This window comes from Ischnura elegans, chromosome 1, assembly GCF_921293095.1.
Source record: "Ischnura elegans chromosome 1, ioIscEleg1.1, whole genome shotgun sequence".
Taxonomy (NCBI): Eukaryota; Metazoa; Arthropoda; class Insecta; order Odonata; family Coenagrionidae; genus Ischnura; species Ischnura elegans.
In genome coordinates, this window is record NC_060246.1 from 1,695,897 (window position 1) to 1,723,195 (window position 27,299).

At 43.7% G+C, this 27,299-nt stretch overlaps 1 protein-coding gene across 4 annotated transcripts in view; it reads left to right on the forward strand.

The window, feature by feature from the left end:
• The window catches only part of LOC124154514, a 270,506-nt gene that overhangs the window by 220,969 nt on the left and 22,238 nt on the right, over positions 1-27,299 (forward strand). Inside the window, exon 4 of one of the 4 annotated variants that reach the window (XM_046528332.1) lies at positions 3,764-3,916. The exons of the other annotated variants lie outside the window; for them this stretch is intronic. Within the exon in view, the coding sequence (XP_046384288.1) occupies positions 3,764-3,766 (3 nt within the window). The 3' untranslated portion in view covers positions 3,767-3,916. Of the gene's footprint in view, positions 1-3,763; positions 3,917-27,299 lie in introns of those variants that run through there. 4 annotated transcript variants of the gene reach the window in all.

A 27,299-nucleotide genomic window follows, 5' to 3' on the forward strand; every position in this document is an offset into this window, starting at 1 on the left:
CTCATAATCTGGGACTGCCCACCCTACCCCCTCATGACATACCATGAATACAATTTAGCCCTTCTAAGAATCATAATTGAAATTTAAATATTTGAACTTGACTTATTGTGTATGGAATGTAAATGGATTATTTCCTCAAATTGCCAGCATGACAATATAGGCCAGAGGGGTAATATAAGACAAGGGGTCTGGGTACCTGCTCCCGGATTTCAAGAATAAAAGCCTAAGCTCCGCTGTGTAGGGTCCCAGAACAAAGACATGGCACACCCGCGACCATCATAAAAGGGGGAGAGCTACAAAATGGTTGTATGTATTTGGCATTTGTTCACCTGCACAAGAATATCTCCGATGAATATTTTCAGCCTTCGTCTCCCGGGTAAAGAAACGTCCAATTCCATATTTTAGTATTTATAGTAGGGAATAGGTCAATCCTTTCCACCGTACATATGCTGCGAGGATTTTCTTTGTAAAATAACCAAAGACCGGTGATGCATCAATTGTATTCATGACCACTTGATGAAACTATGCTATTGTATTGCCGTCAATGAATGAATGGTTATCATTTTTATTATCTGACCCCTTTCTGAAGCTTTTGCACTGCTCCTTATATACCTCATCTTGTGTCCCCTTGGAGAAAGGCTGTTTTTATAGGAAGGTTATTGATGACCAAGGGTTACTCTGCAGTCATATTGATGACCCTGTTAGGAGCAAATGTTTCCTCATAATCAACTGCATATCTCTGTCTGGATAAAGCCCAATGCTACTAGTTGGGCCCCATTTCTGCATCTTTCACCGTCAGCACCAGACTTCACCTTGGATGCCCATTTATATTTTTACAATGCCTTTGTCCAAAAGTCCATGCATCATTATCTATTAGTAATGTGTATTCCTCATTCATTATATCTTTCCACTGATCCCTCTCAGTCCCATCCAATAGCTCTTGCGCTGAAGTAGGATCACACAAATTTCTGCACACAGCTGGATAAAGCACAATATCATCAGGGCTTTTTTCGGTCACCCTTTCTCTCAATGGGTTCCTTTGTAAGTCCTGGCACTCACCGACAACTTGATCTCTTTCATCTGATGCTAAAATTCACACATTGTCATCCTCAGCCACAGGAGCTATCTCTTGCCCAATGGGGTAGTTTCCTTCATCAAAGAAAAGGATAGGCATTGATTGTGATTCGTTAACCACCATTTGTGTATTTATAATATAGTAGTTTTTTGGTTTTGTAAATCCCAGTTTAGCCGAATGTTAATGGTCAATATTAACCTCATTTGAAAAAAGCGATTCCACTCCACGTGACGTCACAGGGACCTTGTTTCTATACGAGTAGAAAGGAGAATTACATCGTCTGAGATTACCAATGGATGCATGAGGCACAGAGCTCAGGGAAACATCTCTTAATAATCACCAACTAAAACTGCCTATGGTCGGAAAATTTCCTTCATTTGATAAGGTATTAATAAACCTTATTTAAGCCAAGTGCTACCTGTTAGCAGTGTACTCAGCTACTTTCTAGTAGCCTGCATCGCAGCAGCGCACATATCCTTGCCCCAAGGTCACCTCATACGGCGACAGTGGGAACCAGAATGACGTCACTTAGGCTTTCCCCAGCATTCATACTTAGCCGTCGCATTATCTAGCGCTTGAAAATTTTTACTTTTCAGTTAATGGGGAAAAATAGATATTATCATTTAAAAATATAAAAGCGTGAAATAAGTTCTTTAGGAGTCATATAATAACAATCTTTTGATTTAGGCAATAAAATAATAGCAAATCACCTTATTTCATCGAAGAAAAGGGTCTAACAGCATATGAATTGGTACATCTGCATTACTGTCTTCTATGCAGTTATTTTTATCTATCATCCTCCCAAGGAACTTTACATCTCGGGAAATCACTGGACCCAAGAGATTTTTAAGTTTTATTTGTCGATAGTTCTTTGATGTATCAAAACACCCTGTGAAGATACACTCTCTGCTCTTGAAACCTTTTCGTACAACTGTGTTCATACATCTAATGACCCTCGGATGGAATGAAAACCACGCAATGTAGCAGTGCACACTTTATCCCATGGCCTCCAAACTAGAGGGAATCACCAGAATCCCACTTAGTTCTTTTCTCATAAGACACACAAATAAATATTTTACACCCAAAAACTCAAAGATGGGTCATAGAAGTAATAATAATGTCTATTGACCCCGTTGGTTTGTGTCACAAACATAAGGCAGGTCAAACTGTTAATAGTGATACAAATTTCACGTGTAAAATATGATACATATTCATTTATAAAACTACAATAGGACAAAAGAGATAAAATAGGTCATGCACAATGGCTGAAAGAGATGGTTCACTTCATCATCATCATCATCACTGGTCAATAATTTGACATTAAGATTAACAAGATTGGTTTGACGCAGCTATTCACTCAATTCTTCTATCAGCTAATCATCTTTTCACCCCTACGTATTTCTTCCATCTCACATCCTTCTTTACTTTGTCCGTGAATTTGTTTAACGCATTTCTGAAGCTTCTCATGGCACAATTGAAAGAACTTAAACAGAAACGTTGGGTTATTGCAAGATGTGTGCTTTCTGGGTCCCCCGTTTGATGACTGACGGATTCATGGAGCAACGCCTTGACACTGCTCGCAAATGTCTTCAACAATTTTAAGTTGGGGGGCAACAAGGAGAAGTTGTTGGTCTCTACTGTCACCGGAAATGAAGCGTGGGTATTTCATTATATCCCCGAAACAAAACTCTTAGGTGGCAAACGCTTCAAGAGCGACAATGAAGTCCGAGCAGAGGTCACACACTTCCTCAACAGGTTGGCGGGAGACTTCTTCAACTTAGGGATAAAAAAGCTGGAGCACTGTCTTTAAAAGTGTGTCGAAAAAAATGGAGACTAAGTTGAAAATTAGGCAAAAGTGTAAGCTTTTCAACGATATGAAAATTAATATCAATTAAAAAAAGTTTTGTATTTGTAAAAAATATGGGAACCTTACTTTTGGTACAACCCTCGTATTTACTACGTTTCGTTACACTGCGGACTTAATTTCTCAATGGCCACATTCACAGCTTTTTCAGGTTTTTTCATGGCATTTGAGCGTAATTTTGGATGAAAATGAATGTATTTTGCAGAAAATAATAAATATTTAACGTTTTTGGCTTAAAAATGTGATTTCAGAAAAGTTTTTCAAATTTCGATTTTTTGACCCCTTAAACGCCTAGCGGTACCATATGGTACCAGGCTGTATCTCGGTAACTATTAGAGATAAAAGAATAAAATTGTCACTGAATGGCTCAGAATTTCATTCGGATTAAAACATATGATTACCACAAAAATTGCAGAAACTTTTTAATTCAGGCGATACTGGGTTAATATTGACCGTAGAGCTTCGTTCAAAGTTTGGCAATTCTTAGAATAAAATGAGGAATTCAATTCAAAGTCAGATATTTACGTTCAAGCAACAATTATTCATATAGCTAAATCATACAAACAAAGCATGATTGTCCGCGAAGCAGTGCCACTGGTAGGTTTATAAATGTGGAAAAGAAGGAGCATAACTACCCTCGGAGTACGAGATAATGTGCAGTCCCCGCTAGGAAGGGTCGAAAAAGGTTCGTGCTGAGAGCGTGTGATTATCCGCGAGACTCTTATTAACAAATGTATGGATTTGAGGTCCTCGACTGTGTATGTGCACTGCCACGTTATGAATGATTCTGAATTTCTGCATTCTTTTTCTTTCTCTCATTCTAGTGAGCACAGGCAATCAAGATATATTTTCTGTGCAACTTGTGGATGTGTGGGAGCAGTTTGCGGACGTATCCCAAAAAAATACTGCAATCTTGATGGTGAGTATGCTGCTACTGCTGCAGTGGCCATCGCTTCTTTTCCTCATTTACACATAAGTAGACTCCGCCCTCCTTTATCCAGGACTACACAGTTACATTCACATATCTCATATTTATTTATTCACATTTATATACATTCATATTTACTTATTAAAAAACTTATATTTCCCATATAATCTGAGGTTTCAAACGAGATGAAGTGTAAACGTGACATAATGGAAAAGGTAACTGATGATGCTGTAAAGCGAAACCGGTAGTACATTAAATTTAAAATTGTGGAAATTGCTCCTGCTTTGTCATTTTCCATTATATTCCCCAATATTTTGCTCGTAGTATATAATGCGTAAATATATTCTAGGATTAAATATGGTATTCTATTTTGGGGTACATCTTGTCACAGTGATAGAATTTTTAAACCGCAGAAAAGAGCAGTTAGAACAATTTCCAGAATCTCAAACAAAACTTGGGAGTTTTGAGTCGTCTACTAGCCCGAAAGGTGTCTAACAATGACTTTCGGCAATTATTATTACACCTTTATTGGATTGAAATATTAGTAATGTGTGCGTAATTTAAAAAAGAATAAGACCAAACACGACATATTTCTGAATTTATTTAAGCATTTTACGCAGGAAAATAAATACCGGAAGAAGAAGAAATACGACGGAGGCTTAGCATTTTGGCGTAATGCTCAAATAGGGTGGTTTCCTATTATTTTTTATTGCCTAAATCGAAATGCCTGGATAAATAAAGAAATTAAATTGACAACATATTGATAGAGGTTAGTTAAACAAATGTTACTAGAGCTATCTTTTGGGATGTGTTGCACTATGTGACTGTTGCATATTGCCCTTAAAATTTACCACGCCTGAAATTCTATAGCTAGCTCTTCCGAGCAATTAAAATTAAACCCTTTGATTTGATTATTAATGTAATTAACTGTCGATTAACTAACTATTGGTACCTAATTATAGGTTGATTAACCATTGGTTAATTATTAACCCCTCAAGCGCGGCAGGCATTTAATTAAATCCCATCTCAGCGGCCAGATGAGATTTAAAAATCTTCGCCTTTTTGGTATACTATCATTCAATAATTTATATCTTTCTTAATATATGATCAGTATCGTTGAAAATTTTTGTAAACTTGCGTATTATAATGCGCTGTAAGCGGAACATCTTGAGTTCGCAGAGACGTGAAACCGGATGGTAATGCTATTCTGATCCCCATGCCTAGTCACTCATGTGAGTGCGTGGGAGTGATGCTGCCATCAGCACCTTCCGGGAAGCCGGAGGCCACGTGTGGAAAAGGCAGAGGGCAGTCGGCAAAAAGTACTCATGTGTAAAGGCCGCAGGCCAGGTGTGCGACGCACGGTGTGTGATTGATAATAAATACCTTCACGAAATGAGTTGATTCCATAATTCCTCTGGAGTGCCAACCCAATTAGAAACCACGCGCTTACAACTGGTGTCAGAGTGCGACGTTGGCCTCCAACAAAAAGAGGAATCAAGTCTATAGTGAAGGTAAGTGAGGATGACGGGCAGGGTCAGTATATTGGGCCAAGAAATGGATCTCCAACGCGCGTTAGACACGTTGACTGCGCAGTTAAAGGACCTGCAGGAGGAGAACGCTAGAATGAGGGCTCGAGAGGCCGAGAGACCTATGCATCTCCCCGCCCCGACCGCTGAGAACTACGCGGATAGACAACCGAATTTCGCCCTCTTAGCCTCGGTTGAGAATTTCTGCGGCGGACCAGCGGAGGATGTGGATGCCTTTCTCGAACGGTTCGATAGGGCTGCCTTGCTGAGTAAGTGGACGGAGGAGGAGAAACAGCATGCGATCAGCCTGCGACTTAAGGGGGCCGCGGATACGTATTGCCGAGCCAAGGCCGAGGGGAGAGAGGCATTGACGTATCCGGAGATTACCGGACTGCTGAAGGAGAGATACAGGTCGAGTAAAAGCCGGCGGTATTACCGGGAGTTGCTGTCCACTCTGCGGATGAAGGCGGGGGAGACCATACAGGAATTCGCGGATCGGGTTCGTGAAACGAATGTACGGACCTATTCTGTCGAAGGCACTGAGGAGAGGGTGGCTGCCATCCGGGAAGAGGCCGACCAGAGGGCATTGGATGCCTTCTTAAACGGTCTCTCTGGCGAGGTGGGCAGACAAACGCGACTGAGGATGCCAGCGACGTTTGATGACGCCATTGAGAACGCCACGCGCATCGTGGAGGTGGAACGGCGTGCGAAGAGGCCAGTTGAGGAGATGGAAGTCTTTGCATCGACGGCAAAGGCGTGTTTTTCGTGCGGGAAGGAGGGTCATTTCGCACGCTCATGTCCGAGCCGCCCCCGAGGGCCCTGCTTCGCCTGCGGCCGCCAGGGGCATTTTGCGAGGGACTGTAAGAGTACTCCGCGGCTGTCGAGCGACAGGAAGCCGGATTTAAACTAGGGTGGGGCCGAGTTAATCGCCGAACGCGGCCCCCCCAGGAGGTGGCGATCACACCTGTTTGCTCGCTCCGCGAGGCAAATGGACTGGTAGTACGAGTGGAGATGGACGGACGGGTGTGGCCCGTGTTAGTGGACACAGGAGCCCAAGTTTCCCTAATAACTAGACAGTGCAGTGGCAATTTGACCCCTACTTTCTCGCCCTTGAGGATACGAGGGATTTCGGGGGGGCACATGCGAAATTACGGCGAAGTGGTGGCCCCTTTGAGAGTTGGTGGCATGTCACTGATGCTGCGTGCGCAAGTGGTGGACTCGCTGGGCGACTATGCAGGACTGTGGGGGATGGACTTTTTAAGAGAAAACGGTGCAGTGATTGATCTCGCTCGGGGAGTGTTGGTATTGAATGGAAAAATAGTTCATTTGGCCGACGCGCGAGAGGGTGCGTCGACTAGGAGGGAGGCGGCGATGGGCGCGGTGGGTTGTTATCAGCGGGCCCCGTCCGACGGGATGGAAGGAAAAGTGGGCGTGGTTTCGCCCCAGCGCAAGGAGAGAGGGGGAAGGAGGAGACCGACCGACGGGCCGCCATCGCCCGCGGCTGATGGGGCCGCCCTAGCGGGGACGAGGAGCCCGCTCTCACCGGTAGTGGACCCGGTGCTGGCGGCGACCGACCGTGATCTTCCTTTCCGCCCCGACGCGGCGAAGAGAGGGGGCGAAAAGATACCACGAGGATACCCCACGAGGACGTGCCATCGCCATGGAGCAGTTGACGTACCGGTTCGACTCCTGCGCGCTGAAATCGTTCCGGGTAGAAGCGTGCGACTCCTGCCTATTTTCTTGGACACCGAAGTTTGGCGGCCGGGTCAGGAGTGCCTGGTGGAATCTGCCCTGGAGGAGGAGGAGTGCTGGGTGGCCAGGTGTGTGTGCTTGGTGAGCGATGAGGGAAGCGTCACCACACACGTAAGTAATTTTGGACCTGATACACTTACGCTAAACAAGGGGACATTGATCGCGAGAGTAAGCGAGGTGCACTCGGGTGAGGACATTCAAACGGGCCGCGAAGAGGGGACAACTGGATGGGAGGAAAGGTGCGTTGGGGTAATGGAAGTGAAGGAATTCGGAAGGGACATTCGGGATAAGTTGGGGCACTTGAAAGGGGAGGAACGAGAAGTACTAGCCCCAGTGATTGAGAAATTTCAGAATTTGTTTACGCAAACGGGCGGGCCCCCTGCCACTCATCTAGTGGAGCACGAAATTCCGACGGGTGATGCCCGCCCGATTTATAAAAAACCCTACAGGACCCCGCACCATCTGAAGCCCCTGATAGAGAATTTCGTGAAAGAGCAATTAGACGGGGGGGTCATCCAGCCTAGCAATAGCCCGTGGGCGTTTCCGGTGGTGGTGGTTCCGAAAAAGTCACTGGATGGCAAGCCAAACTATCGATTCTGCATAGACTTTAGGGCCCTTAATGCTATCACTAAAGCAGATGTTTACCCCCTTCCCAATATCACAGAGACTTTGGAATATTTAGGCGGATGTAAGTACTTCACGACCCTCGACCTCACTAGCGGATATCACCAGATTCCGATGGCCGCGGACTCGCGTGAGAAGGCCGCCTTTATCGTAAACAGCGGCCATTACGAATACGTCCGTATGCCATTTGGACTTAGAAACGCGCCCGCGACATTCCAACGGATGATGGACGGGGTGCTACGGGGGATGACGCCGTCGGAATGTTTAGTTTATCTAGACGACGTCATCGTGTTTAGCGATTCGATTGACACTCACGCCTCACGGCTAAGCAAGGTATTCGAAAAGTTGGAAGCGGCCGGCCTGTCGTTGAAATTGGCTAAGTGCCACTTTGCCCTCCCACAAGTAAAGTACCTTGGCCATGTTATCAGCGCCAACGGGATCAGGCCCGACCCAGAAAAAGTTGCTGCGGTGCGCGATTACCCAACCCCGAGAACGGCAAAGGAAATTCAGTCATTTTTAGGACTTACGAACTATTACCGCCGGTTCGTGGATAACTACGCCGTCCTCGCCCGACCACTGACGGCGTTGCTGCGGAAAGGGACTACTTTTAATTGGACGCCTGAGTGCGACAAGGCTGTGGAGAGTTTGAAGGAAGCGTTGACGAGTAGTCCGGTATTAATTTACCCCGACTTCAATCGATCTTTCATCATCTCTACGGACGCGAGTAATTTCGCAATAGGGGCCGTGTTATCCCAGGTGATCGATGGGGAGGAACACCCCGTTGCATACGCGTCTCGGCAAATGAAAAACCCCGAAATAAACTATACTACAACGGAGAAGGAACTCCTCGCTGTCGTGTGGGCAGTGCGACAGTTTAAGTGTTACGTGTTCGGCCGTAAATTCTTGATCGTAACTGACCATGCTGCTCTTAAGTGGTTGTTTGGTCTCAAGGATCCAAGCAGCAGGCTAATGCGTTGGACACTTAAGTTAAGCGAGTACGATTACGAAGTAGCGCACAAGCCCGGGAAGGCGCATTTAAATGCCGACACGCTCAGCCGGAAAGTGAGGGGCGTGGTCGCTGAGGGAGCGATAGACTTCGCGGATGCGCAAGGGAGCGACGAGGAGTGCCGAGGGTGGAGGGAAGACAAAAATTTCGCGGTAATCGACAACGTGTTGTTTAGGAAAACGAAACGGGGGAATAGGACTGTGGTGCCGAGAAGCTGTAGGGAGGAAATACTCAAGCAATGCCATGATCATATAATGGCGGGACATTTAGGTAGGGAAGCAACGGTGACTCGACTAGTATCGCAATATTGGTGGCCAGGTATCGAAAGAGCCGGGAGGGAGCACGTCAAGCACTGCATTGCGTGCAATCGAAGAAGCCCGTATGGAGGCTCTAAGGCCCCCTTGCAGGAAGTGCCTTATGCCTCGCGGCCGTTTGAGTTCTTAGGGCTAGACATTGTAGGCCCTTTGCCGCGAACAGATAAAGGAAACCGGTTCATATTGACAATTGTGGATCACTTTTCACGGTATGTAGTCATGACGGCCATGGCCGACCAAACTGCGGAGACGGTGGCTGCGGCGCTTGTTAGACACTGGATTTTGCGATTCGGAGTTCCAAAGACGATCCTCACCGATCAGGGAACCAATTTTGAATCGGAGTTGTTCCGCGAGATGTGTAGACTGCTCGAAGTGAAGCGATTACGCACGTCATCGTATCACTCGGAGGCGAACGGGAGGGTTGAGCGAGTGCATCGCACGATCGCCCAAATACTGAGCCATTACGTAAATTACAATAACAACAATTGGGATTCTTTATTAGACTATGCAGTCTCTGTGTATAATATTAAAAAGCACCGTAGTACAGAGTACTCCCCCCACGAAGTGATATTCGGATTTCCGATGGCCTCCCCCTTTGAAGTCGTGGCGGCGAACGGTGTTCCGTCTGAGCACCCGGCTGTGGGAGAATTGTGTGCGAGGCTAACAAAGTTGTGGGAAGTTTGCAAGGAAAACAATCGGAGGGCACAAAAGACGCAAGCAGAGGGGGTAAAAACAAAGGGAAAACAACGCAGATACGAGGTGGGCGACTACGTATATTTACGCGACCCGTGTTTGAAGCCAGGGCAAGTGAAAAAGTTTCATTGTCCCTGGGAAGGGCCGTATCGAGTGATAAGAGTTTTGTCCGATTGCAATTTAGAGTTGGAGCTTCCATTTCGAAAAATTGTGGTGCATGTGAATCGTGTGAAACCTTACTCAGGTTCTATTCCACCCCCAGATCTAGGAAGGAGACGTGCTCGCCCCCGAGGAAGACCCCGGAAGAATCCACCCCTTCCTCCCCAAACCCCAATTCTACCCCCTTGCAGTGAAATAGAGTTCGAATCTGTGGAGCCGCGGCGGTACGCCGACGTTCCACAGGCCAGCCAGCTGAGAACGGATAGCGGGGAAGGGTTTGACCCCCCTCCTCCACCCACTCCAGACGGCGAGGCGCCAGCGAAGAGGGACGGGGTTGTTTTTCCCCCTCCCCACCAAGAGGAGAGCTCCTCCCAGCGGAACGAAGCAGCCTCCCCTCCACCGCCTTCCCCTCCCCTCACAAGGCGGTCCCCTTACCCCCTCCGCAGCCGACAGCGGACAGCTGAGAGAATCACAGCCCCTCCCCTGTCCCCTGCTCCAGCACCCTCACACTCCTATTCGCTCCGATCACGAGGACCCTTGTCCACGGTTCTAGAGGAAGACGAACAAGAACAATGACCTTGGTATTCGCCATTTTAGTCGCCGCTGGGATAGCGGGACTTGAAATAGCTGAAGAATTGGTGCCATTAAAAAAAAAAACTGTTTGGTATTTGATCGTGGACAAGATGTAGGGTTAATAGAACACGATTGGATGGTGGTAATTAATTTTGATTTGAAGGAATGAATAATGAGTATAAATTAATAGGTCAATTGTTTGACAGAGCTAAGGGGAGGATACATGATGGGGGGCGGGGACCCCTAGATAATGGGTATGCAATGTTAGAGTTAAGGTTGTAAAAATGAAGGGTATTGCTTAACAGTGATAATGTGTAATGTGTGAAGTGCATCAGTAGTGTGGGGCGGGGTCGTGGGCAGTGAATTGCCAAGAGGGTTTTTAAAATCCAGGGATTCCCGTGCAAAGATGACGAGTGCTTGGGAGGGTGGGAATTTGTGATTCTAAAAAAGTGTAGGCCACGGCCGAAGATTGAACTCTGGACCTATTCATCCACTTGAATTGATTCATATATTTCAAATTGTACGGTTTTCTGTTAAGTGCGTTAAGTTTTTTTTCTTTCTTTTTCTTTCTTTCATCTATCATTGGGTAACTTTTCATCTTTCTTTGTTTTATTGTGATTTTAATGGTTTCCATGTATTCTAGTATTGAATTGTTGTGTTTTTGGGATATTCAACAATTCACTTTGGAGGGGGTATAGTTGTAAGCGGAACATCTTGAGTTCGCAGAGACGTGAAACCGGATGGTAATGCTATTCTGATCCCCATGCCTAGTCACTCATGTGAGTGCGTGGGAGTGATGCTGCCATCAGCACCTTCCGGGAAGCCGGAGGCCACGTGTGGAAAAGGCAGAGGGCAGTCGGCAAAAAGTACTCATGTGTAAAGGCCGCAGGCCAGGTGTGCGACGCACGGTGTGTGATTGATAATAAATACCTTCACGAAATGAGTTGATTCCATAATTCCTCTGGAGTGCCAACCCAATTAGAAACCACGCGCTTACAGCGCTACTATATAATAATTTTTCGAGCGATTGGAAAAAATATTTATTGTTTCATGTATTTCTTTTTATGAACTTATGAATTAATTTTCAATTTTGAAATATTTTTCTTTGGTTTCGAATAAGCTACGAGATCTCTAACATTCCATGCATTTAAAAAATACAATTACATGATGTTATTTAGTTATTTGGGGTTGAAAATTTCATAACAGATTGGATACTTTCGATAGGATTACCCGTTTTGCCTACTTGAAAATTTACCTTTCAGCCCACTTCTCTGACTTTGTTCCATTATTACCGTATCATTTCATATAGGTAATCATATGCTAATGTTTCAAACGTCAATATCCAAATATTCAAATGATTTACCTTAGAAAATCTGCTCTGACATGATTTGAAGCAATCCAAACATAATCCCACTGCACATTTTTCACAACAGTACACGCAAACTCTTCATTTCCCATGTTACGCACAAACTGCATACCTCCTTTGAGACTTTGATTTCTTCCCAGCTGCAGGAATTTTCTTTAGGAAATCAATTTTTGTGAGTCTTGGTACTAAATTGTGTAATGAGTGACGGCCAAGTCCAAACAGTTCGTATGACGTTGGATATTTCAAAAATATTATCTCGCCCAATGGCACGCGAAATGATAAGTCAAATTTTTATACGTGTTTTTCCTGTGAACAACATGAATTTAGGACTGCCTCATTCAATAGTCTCCTAAATAACTTCATACATCACTTGTAATGGTGTTTTCTTTCCATTACGTACGAATGCAATAACAGGCCCTTGAAATTCACCCCACCAATGATTTTACTATAGCCTAACACACAAACAGACTTCCGAGTCTCTTTTTTGCCTTTCAATACTATTCCCATTTCGTAGGATCCCCAATTATAAAAAATACCACACACAGGAAGTACACCCGATGAAAATTTCAGCACACTGCCTGAACGAACACCACACAGCATGAATGACTCTGGTGGACTGGGTGGACTGAAGCTCGTGGTTTAGAAGCTCCCTCAAGAGACGAGAAAATATCTCGAAGGGGCCCTGGTATACGCTGACTGTTTAGATGGAATCTTATCTTCGTTGATTACTGTCCAGAAAAAAAAAATAAAAAAATAAATGCAGAGCGAAGCACATGGCCCCTTCGCTTAGGACGCTTAGGACTAACGAGGCGGGCCAAACACACTTGGGGCTCGAGGTGACGACAAACAAGGAGAAGACGGAGAGATGGCATTGAGCTTAGAAGATACCGTATCTCAAGCTAAAGTAGCTGACCCTTCTAGACGTCTCTCAATCAGAATAGGCGGAAGTTTTCATGATAGAACAGCTGAAAGAAGGCGATGAGTTTTTGGACCGAAGTCGTCAAGGAGCTGGTTTAAAACGGAATTTTATCGAAGCATTTTTAAAAAATCTTGAAGGCATAAAACCGCTATGAATATTTTATTGGAAAGGAAAAACATTTCTTCAAAAGATAGAGTAATTATTTTTAATTTAACATACAATATCTGGCGGAGAAAAAATATTATAAACAGTAGGTCAGGAAGCGTACTGGGTACGCATGACGGCGGCATACGAAATTTAAAGGGCGCGTACTGGGTACGCATGACGGCGTTGAGGGGTTAACCTTCAGCTTTTTAATTTAATTTAACAATTTGTCACTTAACCATCGACTGCTTCCTCCTATCCTTCGCTTTTCAACCGATTGGTAGGTTTTTATCCTCTAACTACTTTCAAGCCACTTGAAGATTCTTTCGAGATAATAAGTAATCACTCGTAGGTAGATGAAATTTTCGAGCTGAATTAATTGCTTGTCTGAGGTGCCAGCACGCATATTCTGGAACCCGCTAACGATTCGTACCTTCTACTAATGGACACGTTAACTGCGCTTTAAGGCACTCACTTCACAGGCATATTCCAAAACTCACTAACGTGAGGAAAGCCGTTACCGATACCGTTATTGGCGCTTTAAGCGAAAAATTTCATTCTGGAACTGACATTAGCAAATAGTCTTAAAGCAGGGAACTTTAAGGGGCTAGTTATCATATAGCGCATATCTTCCTCGCTTCAAGTGCAAAATCGTACGCGTTATTGGAGCTAATTATCACCAAAAAACTGATTACAGGTACGTGGAACTTTAGAATTTACTCTGTATATATACTGTGACTTGCATGTTATCTCTTAAGGCCTATAAACCAATGGGGAACATGCAAGCTTTTTAAAAGTACTAGAATAAGAAGATTCCTACCTCAAATGTGCTCGCCGAAATTTTTGCGGATGAATTATGTTTTAAGCTGAGTTTTGAGTCTATAAAAAATAATCTTCATCGACTGCTTGAAAACACGTGACGGAGCATGGGCGCGTTATATCACGGCACGGTATCCACTGATGACAGACTGAGGAAGTGGATAGAAAAACTGTCAATGTAGGGGCTCAAACGCAAATTTGGCGAATATAATTGCTGTTTTAACGTCAAACTTCGATTGTGAATATATTGGGTTGCCAAGGCATTGTTGAAATAAATAAAGGAGATTGTTTTGGGAGATTTGGAAATATTACATTGATATAAGTAGATTGCAGATTGTGATCTACGTTACACACCTACATCATTTGCTGAATGCAGTAAGTGGCATGATATTCAATAGAAAAACGTGTGAAAACCTTATAAATCCTACAAAACCATATAAAGTGCCCCGTCGTCTAGTACCTCTATTTACTCGCTGGAGAATTGCTTGTGTTCCAAAGAACAAAAATAAGAGGAATAAGTGGTCGATGATCCACAGAATGGAGTTAAATACATTATCTATATTGTCAATGGGATATTCTCAACGTAAGTACACCTTTAAATAAGGGTTACCGTAGGGTTTTATCGAGTCGCCAGTTTTTCTCGGATGACCACCAAATTTTGGATGAATCACTTATTTCATTTTGTAGACAACCCTATAAATATACCTATTATTCTGTCTATTATAGGATCAAATTATACGGAGAGTGGCTTATTACGAGAACAAATACTGATTATGATTAAACCACGCGGAAAAATAAGGAATGTAACGGGTGGCCGACCTCTCGTCGCAAGGAGCCCCTAACAAGGAACATTCACGAAGTGTCTTTCGCCGATATCGTTCAAATTTTGTAGGGTAGTAGTGTTCCATAATAAAAGCACATTTTCAAAATTTCTCGTTCCCATAAGCCTTGTGACATAATAAACAGGATATAATAAAGGCAGTTGAGTCTTAGACCTGAAAGCGAGTGTGTCGTGATTTCTCTCCATCCATCCCCTGTGAATCGGCGCACGCTACAGGAATACACGAGAAATATGAGGCTTTTGGCAAGGTAAATTCAATATTTATTACTGCGATGCCCAAAGCGTTCGCTGCATGTCAAAGCAGAACCTAAAATTTCAACTCGTTTTTGCTGTCGGTCTCGGTTCAAAAACAGGAGCTCGGGTAAATACAGCGTAAATAGTATTTGAAACTTATTTCTTTGTATATCAAATGCTTTTTTATTTCTTTTTAACAATAATTTGGATCTCAATCTTGGACGATTCTCGCGCTTCATGCATTCTGCGCCTTTCCATCTAATCCTTCCATTTACCCATCCCCTTTTCTTCTGTTTCATCCTTTCGCTACCCATATCCAGTGAAAAATCCAAGACAAGCAAGACGTCAAAATCAAAATAACTATCGGAGCCATGCGTAAACAAAGAAGTCGCCAATACATGCCAGATAAACTAAATAATTTGTCACCTATTTCTTCCGTATCTGTAAAAGTAATTGAAAATTTTACCTTCCATCACATGATATAAGTTATTACTCCTTAGGTAAATATATTTCATGGTCTAGTTATCATTAGTCATAATAATAACATATATTAAAGATGGACACATGCAGGTCTCACATTTCAGAATATTTAAATCGATATTTTAATTTAAGATAACGTTAGTACGAACAAGTAATAGTTTTCAAAATAAAAGTATGATAACTATAACAACAGTTACATTAGCGCCTTTTTAGCGCTTATTTTTTCTGGATCTTGCGTATTTCACCCTTCACTTGTTTTCTTCTTATGTTCCTATTGGTCGCAACGATCTACGCCACCAACATCAGTGACGTCTATGGCTAGGCCATTACAGGCCATTAGAGAGACGGATCCACAGACTTTCACTTAACCGCCCGGTCACCAGAATACGATGGCAAAGTGACTGCCGTTAGCTGTAAACCCTTCGCGCTTTAAGTGGCTCGCGTCCACCCGAGTTCTGGAATAAGGGTGCAGGAAGCTTCTTTCAACACGCCCTTAAGGGGCCCGGATACCTCGACCGATTTCGAAACGCAGCTTCTTCCCCCCTCCACCAAAAAACTCAGCATTATGGCTGGCGAGCCTAGCGAGAGGCCTTGGACCCGAGGGAGTGGGAATTTGGCGGTGGGGGAAGTGTTTAGGGAAGGTAGGGGAAGCGATGTGGAGTGAGACGAAGGGGAAATAGATGTTTCAGAGGCCTGAAAATTGACGAGCCGACTTCTCTCTCTTGGCTTGAGTTTGAGGCTGCTGTCCAGGTCGTCCAGCCGACGCGATTGTCTCTCCGCCACATGGAATTAAAGAGATCACAATGCAGTCTTTGGGTTTGGGAAATATATATTATTTATGGAGGAGACTTATACGGACATAGGTGTTTCGTCTCGTCGACATACGAGAGTACTCGTAGTTTATTTAAAAAAATGATTTGACAGTTAATGCAATCTCATGTAGTATCGGACAAATACGGTGAAAAAGAATGGCACGGTATAATTTTATTAATATACGCATTTGTTTCAGAATTTCCTTGGTTTTTGCGGTGTTTCAAACCCTCAAAATGTTAAAGGGGTTGGTTGTCATTGAAAAACGTTACTCTCGCTGTTAATAAAAATTTATTTCGTATTTTTTTCCAATTTCAAAATTGCTGGGAGAAGGTGATCGAGGTAAAATGATTTTAACTTCTCCACCATGTGGCATTCCCAAAAAGCTTTGTCCCTGAGAATTTTTTCTGATATAAAACCTTGTGGGGTCCAAATTAAAAATATGCAATACGTTTTCTTTGAAATATTCAGTTGCCCCTGGATTTGGTAAAAATAACCTGAATTTCTCTTCAGACTTATATTACCCTCCCGAATGTCGCAGTATTTAATTGTTTTGTTTTTAATACCCTCAATAGCAGTGATATCTTTGCATGAATAAGGGCACTTCACTTCCACAATTCCTTCTCCATCCTCCAGTTGACCATCAGGGGAGGCAGCCAAAAATGGAAACTCCTCGTCCACGTATAGTCCAGCTGGAAACACTTTTTGACCAGTCTTTTTTACATATTCCTCCAAGGCGATTCTCTCCATCGTTTGGCCGTATTCAATGGCCTTATTTTTGGCATATCTTGGGCGAAGAATGGACCGGACTGTATTACCCCGAGCGGTTGTCGCCCGAAGTTTACAAACGCGGCCGAACGCAGAGCCAGTCAGCCTTTTTAGCCTCTCGGCCATCCACAATTTGGAGTGCCGCTGGTCCCTAGTCTTCTCCTCGAGGGCTGTCCTCTCATCGGCACTGAGGGTGATTTCTTCAATAAAAGCCTTTGCGGCTTCAGCATCAATTTCCACTGACTGGGTTTCAATCAGCCCATAGTGCTCGTCAGGGCCATCCATACGAGTCCTTTTACGCCCTGGATGGGGCATGTCAAGTTTTCTTTTCGATCTACTCTCTGCCTCCCTTATTTTTTGAGCAGCGTACTTATTGGTGAATTTTCCTGGGCTCTTTGTGGCCAACTTCTTGTGAATAATGGTTTGTAATTTCGGTCCCACATTATGGGCAAATGCTGCAACCTCACATCTTGCAGCATATGATCCTCGAAGGGAAAAATTCACCCTTTTGCCACCTATGTATTTCGCTACGTAGGAATTGTACATCTCTGCCTAGTTATTGTTAGCATTAAATATTAAACTTGGCACGTGGCGAGCAAGAAGAGTATTTGCATAGGACAAATCCTCCCAAATACCACTTCCTATGAGTTGGGGAACCAAGTTTAGCTCGCCCGACTTAGGACCCTTGCAAAAGTACTCCTTGCAATTTTCGTGCTCTCCAAATACTTGATAAGGGCCGTATCTAATGTCGCTCTCCAAAAGCTTGATCGCCTCTGCAGACGTACCTTGTCCTCCCTAGCCCCTGTACTGGATCGCTGAAGTCACAGCAGTCCTAAGTCGCAGCAAACATTCGGAAACTTTCTTCCGAAGGCTAAATGGCACCTGCCCTTTAGCATTTCTTGTGCTCTTACTTATCTCACGAATCCTATTGCAGTAATTCCGAATTAAATGATTAGAGCATTCTATCTTTAATACAGGTAAATTAACCCCGTATGGGAGTATATTACAGTACAGTAATTCCTAATTAGTTCGACATAGGACTGGTCTTGTATTATAGTGACGGTTAAGACTTGTGTGCGTCAGTTTAATGACACCGAAAGGCATGGAAATAAGATATTTTTGTAAAATAATTAGAATATAGAAATCTCTTTATATTAAATGCATCCTTTTCAAAAATTTATCCTTAAAATGCAGAAAGGCATTGTTTAAAACTAACTAACCAGAATCGTAATCAGCGTGCTTTGATCATATTAAAAACACTTACATGGCTCCATTGTAATTATAGCGCAATATTGTAGATAATAGTCTTATTAAACGTGTTGTGCAAATATGGGCAAATTCCTTCTCCCTCCCCACACTCGTGCCTTTCCCACCATTTCATTTCGGTCGCATGTCCTTGGGAAGGAAGTGCGAACTGGGGAATACCGCGAGGAAGGACAATGGAAGGGGCGGGAGAGAGAGGGTTTTCGGAACTCCAATGAGGGATTATATGGAAAGGGCAAACGGATTGTTTCAGAACAGGTGATAGAAAAGCAAAGACGGAGGAAATGGAAATATGAGTTGTCGAGCAAGAGATAGTGTGAGGCGACAGGGAGGGGGTGCGTAATGAGAGGGAAAACCAAGGGGCTAAGGAGAGACGAGAAGCGAAAAGAACAGGTGGGGTCGTCTAGGGTAGGGACCGTTTGAACCGCTAATGCCTCTTTCACAGATCCATCTCGTCGCCAACCCTCCTCCCACCGTGGGTTCGGTGTCCGCGCGTGTCTCTCGAAAAGTGCGGATTTTCCCAACCAGCCCCCTTCCCATACGCAGCACCTACACCATTTGTACCCCTTCGGCATTATCCACATCGGCCACCTAAAAAGGGAAAAACCACCCCCTTCTACAGCATGCGTTACCAGGGCGCCTAAGTCGGAGGGAAAAACCGAAGGGCTAAGGAGAGACGAGAAGCGAAAAAGGACGGAGTGAAGTTGGGGGTGGATGGATGGAGGATGGGGGGGGTGGAAGGGGGGGGGCACCTCTGCCCACCCTTTGCCTTTCATACACTTCACTATCCCTTCTTCTTCCACTCTCCCTCCCCCGCACACAATTTCCTGTCACGTACAGTAGCGTAACCGGATAATGTTTGCGGAAATTATGTGGTACGCTCAAATAACTAATTTACACAATAATACTGCGTTAAAAGTAATGTAAAAAGCATCCAAATCGTGTCGATTAATTACCATGAATATTTGATCAGCAATATGAGGCATTATATACTCCGGTAAGGGTAGCCTTTTTTAGTCGAAATTAAAATGACGTTGATGCACTTAGCGGTATGAAACTATCACATTTGTATGGAGCGAAATATTTAAGTATGAGATGTTGCGGATATTGCGTGAACGCGAGCATCCTGTTGGCTTAATCAAAAGTATGCAGCCGTGAATCCTTGACAAATGTATGTGTTAATGATGTGATGTTATAATAAAAAAATAATTAGAGACACAAGCTGAGTCCTGAAATCATTCAGTAATTTTGAAGTCTCTTAAGAAACAACACTGGTTCCATTTAAAATAAGGCATCCACATAACCATGACTTTGAGTAAATTTGGTGCAGAGAAACTTCCCTCTAAATTATGTAACAGCGAATTTCGTCTTGTATTTACAAAGGGAAAAGGAAAAAAGTCCGTGGAACGATGCACATCAGTGTTCGGATTTATGGTTTTCCGTATGCTTCATTCCAATATATGCAGGAGTTACGAATAATGCTGTCATATCTTTTGAACTATAACTTTGTTATTGTTTTCGTCGTCAATATTTTGCATAGACAAAAAAGGACGTAAGTTTAATGAAAATGCTTTTGTGGGGCACGAAGTGTAGAAGTGAGTTTTTAAAAAAGCTGGATTCCTAGATATTTTGCTTCGGATTGGAACACGAAAGTTTATGAGAATTCGCATTAAATTTTTTAACAAACATATTGCAAAACATCATGCCTAGTTCACGTTGTCCATGGGTTCTTGATATACCTCACAACATGATTAAAATCACTTAGAGAAACTATATACGGTTCTATAACAAAGATGTAAATCCGCACACTGGTCCACGAAGCGTAATCGATGATGCGCAATGAACTTTCAAGAATTACTATGATTTTCGCAGAACTGTAGGCATGGTAATTTCCCGAGCTAACCTTCTCCATAAAACATGGTCGGAGTTTGATATTGAACTGTATATCACTGATAACTTTTTAGCTAGAGAGAATACACCGATAAAACTAAAATATTACCTTACCACATTGACAGTAATAACGCGATACAATTTAATACTGAAGTTTATGTAAACCAAGCAGGATAATACATAGGATTTTTTTTCCGTTACCGGCGTTTCTGTTACTATATATACAAGATTCATTACCACGCATATACTGTGCATGCGCAAATGCTTCTTGCTTGCATTGAAAAACATCACCTTTTTATAACACGGGAACGAAATATTAATGGAAAAAGATCATCATGATGAGGAAGTAATCTGGCCATGAAGTCATGTAATGCTAAAAAAGTACGCAACGTTCTGTTTGTCTACCGTGAATCAGTTCCTATTTCTGAGCGTGTTACTGAACCAGAATCAAATTCGGCTCAGAAGAATGGAGTACACATCACACGCTGAACGCCCCTCACAAAGCGCACATTCTCCATAGGATGAGGACTACGCGGCGGCTGCCGGCGTACTGACGGCAACAGACCCTATGCTAGCGCTCTCTCCTTCCTATGCCCCTCCTCCAGCGCGCTGAGACTCGCTCAGAGGCTGAAGGCGATGTGAACGGGAGAATGACGCAGCCGTGGAGAACGAAAAAATAGCGTGCAAAGGTTCGCATGGATTGACTTAGTGCTGCTACTATGAGGACTACATTAAAATGGTATGTATTAATATGAAGATAAAGGATTATCGTTTAAAAAGACCGTAAAACATTTTGGGTTCTGTCATCTTACATGCCGTAGCAGGCAGCCAATTTTGCCGAATTTAGTGCATTCAAATGTTATGTGCATACAATAACAGAGGCCTCAGACGAATCTGCCCAAACGTCTGCAGCGCAGTTTTTGGACTAGGTATCCGGGAGCCTTAAGTCGTATTGAAGCTACTTCCGTGCCAAATTTTTAAACGCTCACAAAGACGATGCTTACTATCTTAATGTCATGTCTTTAAGTTACAAATCAAAAAATATAATGTCCCCTCCTTCGTTTCACTTGTTGCTCAAGCATGACGCGTCACGACCTCAGGGTTTACAGGCTAGGACTTTGCTCCGCATAGGCTGGCGTATGTGAATAGCAAAGCCAAACCTCCTATTTTAAATATAATAAATTCTAGACTTACAACAGAAATTCTGTTTAAAATCTCTTGCAAATGTCAAATTAATAGCCTCATTATGATTAAAACTGTGCTGCGTTTTGCCCGGCAATTGCCTTTCCCATCGGCGACAAATTAAATGGTGAAGGTCGCACATGTTCCTAATGGAATGAAACCACCATCGCATGGGAAGAATATATCCCTAATTGTCAGTTTCACTGCATGCAAATTTAAATCGTAGCGGACGACCCATCATCGTAGATTTCGCCAAGGTAAAATACGTGAGAAAATTATTTGGCCTTAAACAGGGAACACTAACCTAACTGCTAAACGTACCCAGGCTTCAAATCATCAGCTCACAGTTTTTGTCTGATGTTATTTATAAAAAAATACCAATGGGTATGCTCTATTTTTTATACCGCAATAACTTCCGATGCTCAATGAAATTCCAATTTAGATGATCTGTACAGGTCATTACGTTGTAACCTTCGCATTCGTAACTCATCTATACTAAACATTTTATCTCACATTTCGTGTGTATCATCAGGGTAATTAGGCTCACATAACATACTTATGCATGACATCAAATAGAATTATTATCAGTTAAGGATGCTTTCTAGGGTCGATTTATATCAACAGCGATACTCGTAATTGGTGGAAATGCCACTGGCGTAAACAATGTATAGTCAATAATGTACGAAAAGGTTTCCTGGGGTGTAAGGAGTGAGTAAGTGATTATGGATTCAAAAAATATCACATGGCAGTATGGATTATCCAAATCAAGAATTAATAATTTCATTCTAGCAGGAAAATTGAAATGCAGGAGCGACGCGAAGACAATACTTAGCACACGGACGTGATGAAATGTAAGTTAAATAGCTCATGTTTTGCTTCGTTATGCTAGATTGCAGAGATTAATGCGTTACAACAAACTCGAATGTTGACGCTTATATATAAATATTACTTTGAATTACCGGTACTATTTCCTGACTTATTATGCCAGAATCGGTGATAAAAATTGCCAGCTGTAAGCACTAAGCTTATAGGAAGTGCCAGGTTCGTAGAAGGCAGAATGAGATGACAAGTCTGGTTCCACACGTTTAATTGTCAGCACAGGTATAAACTCCTCCGAGATACAGCGTAAGACTCCCTGTGTCTATTCCCTCCAAGAGGCTTCCTTCCGTGTCGCGTCCGTCCCGTGACCCTCTCGGCGTCCTCCTATTGGCCGGAAAAGGCCGCATGATCATGCACATCACACGCCTTCCCACGCCAAGATACTGCAACGTGTTACGGCATAAAGTGTTGGAGGAATACGCGGAGACCAATTCCCACGCGAGAGCAAGTTGCAAGTTGTTAATCGGAGTAGGGTGTCAGAGTCATGCACAAGGATGGATCCCACGCAAGAGGTGGCAACGTGTTATGGGTTTCAGATACTGGACCCATCACTCGAACGTGACTCTGCGATTCTTCCATTACCCCAAGAGTGAAACCGAACTGACACGAGAAGGCAAGCGACACCCTTACATCTCATTTCCCCCCAAAAGTGAATCGCTGAATAATAAGGAATTATTGTTTATATTCAGCGATTCATCCAAATGAATTCAGCCCACAAAATTTAGATACATATAACTATCACAATATAAGAATTAAAAAGTTCATGTTCCATTGAAAATTCCAACTAAAAAAAACACTTAGAGTTCATATTTGCATTAAACACTATGGTAATAAGCACCCTTCCTGCAGAACCCATATATGATAGAAATAGATAGGTAGATCAATAAACAGACCCAATATTCCACCCACAAAATTCAGCCCACAAATTGAGATACATATAACTATTAAAATACTACCCACAAAATGTACTGTCCATAAAATACATTGTTATGCAAATTATAAAGTTTATGCAGCAAACACCCTCTAAAATTGACTACTAATGATATAAGAATTAAAAAGTTCATGTTCCTATTGAAAATTCCAACTAAAAAAATACACATTTCAGTTCATTTTTGCACTAAGCACTATGGTAATAATTACTCTTCCTGCAGAGCCCATATATTATAGAAATAGATAGAATAAAAACAGACCCCATATTCCGGTTTAATTCACCTTTTAGGGGTAGAAAATCCCAGGCTAACTTCCCACTTGCTCTACAGGCCCTGCACCCACCTCCTCTCCGGGAGCTTCCAAGCTCGATAGCGTGACGCGCACATTCTTCGCATCGACTAATCTCCTCCTCCTCTTCCTTTCGGCCGCTCCACCGAAGCATTCACTACCGACCCACGACCGCTTCCAATATAAACACAACAAGAGCACTATTATCCCAACGGCGCTCCCCAATCCCCCAATAATTCCCCAATTTCCATTTTTTGTAGAGGTGCTAACGGTCCTCAGTCTCCCTAACCATTTGGTGAAATCCACTGGGCGCCTGTGTGTCATTAATTCCCGCCCCAGTTCGTTTTGCAGATCCTCCAGATTCGAATCATTTCCAAGATTTATGCCCCCCCTTTCCTCGTCTATCCTAACATCCGGAAAGATTATTTCCAACAATTTACCCTTCATCTCACTCCGTTGGTAACCACTTGCCAATAACTTAAAATTGCTTCCCACTATGTCACAGTGGCTGACATTTGTAATTATGCCACTTCCCTCGAGTCGGCGAGAGTCTGGCCTACTCGCCGTGGCCGAGTCTTGACACGCAACTGTGACATAGGATGGGCTTGGCATAGAGTAAATCCACCCTTGATTCACTCGGTCGAAATATGGCTTAGTAAAATTAATACCTTCCCTTTCACACCCCTCTGCTCCCTTTCCTATGAGCAAGTCGTACTCACAACTCCTCCAAGACCCGGTTCGCAATACAAACTTTGCCGGACACGTATACATGGGGCCCTTCTTACAATCAAACATCTCGTCTTCATTTAGAACAGTATAATATGACCGATCCCCGTTCACTAACAATGTGTCTCTAACCCTCCATTTTCCGAAAACCATCAGTTTGTGATGCCAAACTGGGAAAGGTTTAAGTTTATAGCGTTCAAACATACTATCCTTACTTCCCAAAGGGATCTCCACAACCAACCGCAACCGGTCCTTGACCACTACGGCCGATGCCTTCGCCATTTTATAATACAAATATAGTGATTCGTGGTCACAAGGAGCTAACATATGGAGTGGGGGGTTAATGTTATCACGAATTCTTTTGATTATCTCTAAAAATTTTCCAGGAGGAGGGAACTAAAGCACTACTAAGGCCGTTATACACGCTGTTTTCCAGCAACATCCTTAACCCCACGAGGTCAATCCTCACATTAACCAGAACGTGACCAATTTGCCTCAATGCCTCCTCAGTGCCTATCATTTGCCTCAACTCTCGGTTGGTCTCTGCTAATCCTTGAATTAACTTTCGACTATTGTTCGCTTCGCTAATCAATTCCGACACTAAATTTCGTAAAAATCGAGTGTTGTTTGTCACCCTCTCCTCTAACCCTGCCAAGATTATAATTTGGTTTTGTAGCTCTCCCCGAATTCCCTCACCGTCTACCTCTAATTTAGAGATTTTCTCCTCAATTCTATGGAGATCCTGTTCATCTAGTGTACTGAATACTGTTTTTAGGACTTGGCCTCCAAAATTTATCCAACCCCGCCTATTTCTTCGCTTCTCGACCAAGTCCACCAATGTCTCCATCTCCTCCTTGACATGTTGGTATTCCCTATTCATCCTTTCTAACGCTAAAATACATCCCCGACCATAGCTCTGCCTAACTTCCTCTCCCATCCTACCTATTACTTCATCGAAAATGATTCTAATCCTTTTATATTCCTCTTTCATGGAACCCAGATCAAAATTTATAACTACCATCCATGAATGTTCAGTTAACACGACATCCTGCTGTCTTTCAAACAATATTCCACTATTCAACGGCATCACCTCTTGGCCCCTAATAGGATCCAAACCACAACACAACAAACACACCAGCCAACCCAAAATGTTTAGGGGTCCACCATATCCTCTTCTTCCTCCTCCCATCTTGTCAGCACCTCCCGCAGGCGTAGATATTGTGGTGAGAGGGTGCGGGAGGGGGGATCGCGTAGGGCGGTGAATCGCGACGTCCTCTTCTGGGTCGTAATCTGTGAAGATAACGACGGGGAAGGGGAGGGGGGTCAGTGGGCACGACTCCTTCCGCCTCCAATGGGGGAGCGGTGTCGTCTTGATGAGGGGCAGGGGGCGGAGGGGATTGAGGACCACAGGGGGGGGCGGGCACCTCTTCTCCCTCTATGGCCACGACTTCCCCTCTCTCCGCGCCGCCTTCTCCTCCTCCTGCACCTTGCGTCACCAGCTGATCCCCTCGGTTCTCCACCCACTCGTCCTCCCAGTGAAGGGGGGTGTTTACAGCTGATGTCGGCTCTCGCGAAGAAATGTCACCTGGAAGAAATTTTCGTTGCCGTCCACGGGGTCTATCAGCAATATTCCCTGTATTAGGAGGGGGAATAGGGCCATGATAAGGCTTAACACGACTTGTGTGCACAATAAGGGTTCGAAATGGAAGTTCCAACAGTATATTGCACTTCGAAGTTACCTTCAACACGCGATACGGGCCCTTCCACGGTCTATGAAACTTTTTTACTTGCCCCACTTTCAAACAAGGATCACTTAAGAACACGTAGTCGCCTTCCTTATACTCCCTCACCTTACCCCTTCCCTTCACTGTTTCCCTCCTTTTCTTTACCGCTAAGCGATCATTTCGGGCGCATTGTTTCCACATTCCCTTCAATCTCTCTCGTAGACCTGTCACACTAGGGTGTTCCTTCCCTGGGCTACTTGCCCCTAAACAATTGAAAGGTGATGCCATCTGTTGTCCAAACACCAATTCATGCGGGGTGAAACCCGTGGTCCTGTGATTACTGTTGTTGTACGAGCAAACGGCAAATTGAAGATGCTTCCCCCAGTCATCGTTTCGTACGTTCACGTAATGGCTAATGATCTTTGCGATTGTCCGATGCACTCTCTCAACTCGGCCATTGCACTCTGGGTGGAACGGGGATGTCCTTAGCTGTTTTACATTCAGTAGCCTACAAATCTGTTGGAACAGATCAGACATAAAGTTAGTCCCCTGATCCGTACGCAATAATTCCGGCACCCCAAATTTTAAGATCCATTGTTTTACCAGTGCAACGGATACGGTTTCAGCCGATTGGTCGGGCAACGGCACCATTACCAAGTATCTCGTAAAATGGTCTAGGATAGACAAAATATAACGATTCCCATCATTTGTCCTTGGAAGGGGGCCCACAATATCAATGGCTATAAACTCAAAGGGTTTATTCGCCGTGGGTAGCGCCTGCAAAGGGGGTTTGCACTTGCCGTAGGGGCTTCGCTGAATACAAGCTATACAACTCTTTACATACTCCTTGATATCCCCCAGAATCGTGGGCCACCAATAGTCCCTTCTGACTCTACTCGTAGTTGCGTGTACTCCAAGATGGCCCGAAAGAATGTGATCATGACACTGGCGTAACACTCCCTCCCTGCAGTTTCGTGGCACCACTATCTTATTTCCCCCTTTGTGTCTTTTACAAATAATGCCGTCAATCACAACAAAATCATTTTCATTAGCCCACTTTATGCATTCTGGGTCTCGTTTCTGTTCTTCTCCAAAATTAATTATATCCTCGGCCGATACGAGGCAAACTTTTCTACTCAGCTCGTCAGCATTTGCATGGGTTTTACCCGATCTGTGCACCCCTGGTAATCATATTCACCCAGTTTTAATGTCCACCTCATTAATCGACTATTAGGATCCTTTAAATTGAATAGCCACGTTAGTGCTAAGTGGTCCATCACAATAGTAAATTTTCGTCCCAGTACATAATGTCTAAACTGATTGACAGCCCAAGTTATTCCGACCAATTCCTTCTCTGTTGTGGTATAATTCAGCTCCGGTTTCTTAAGCTGCCGTGAGGCAAATGCTACCGGGTGTTCCTTGCCGTTGATCACTTGGGACAGGATGGCACCTACTGCAAAATTACTAGCGTCTGTTGATATAGTAAATGGCAAGGAAAAATCTGGGTATACCAATACGGGAC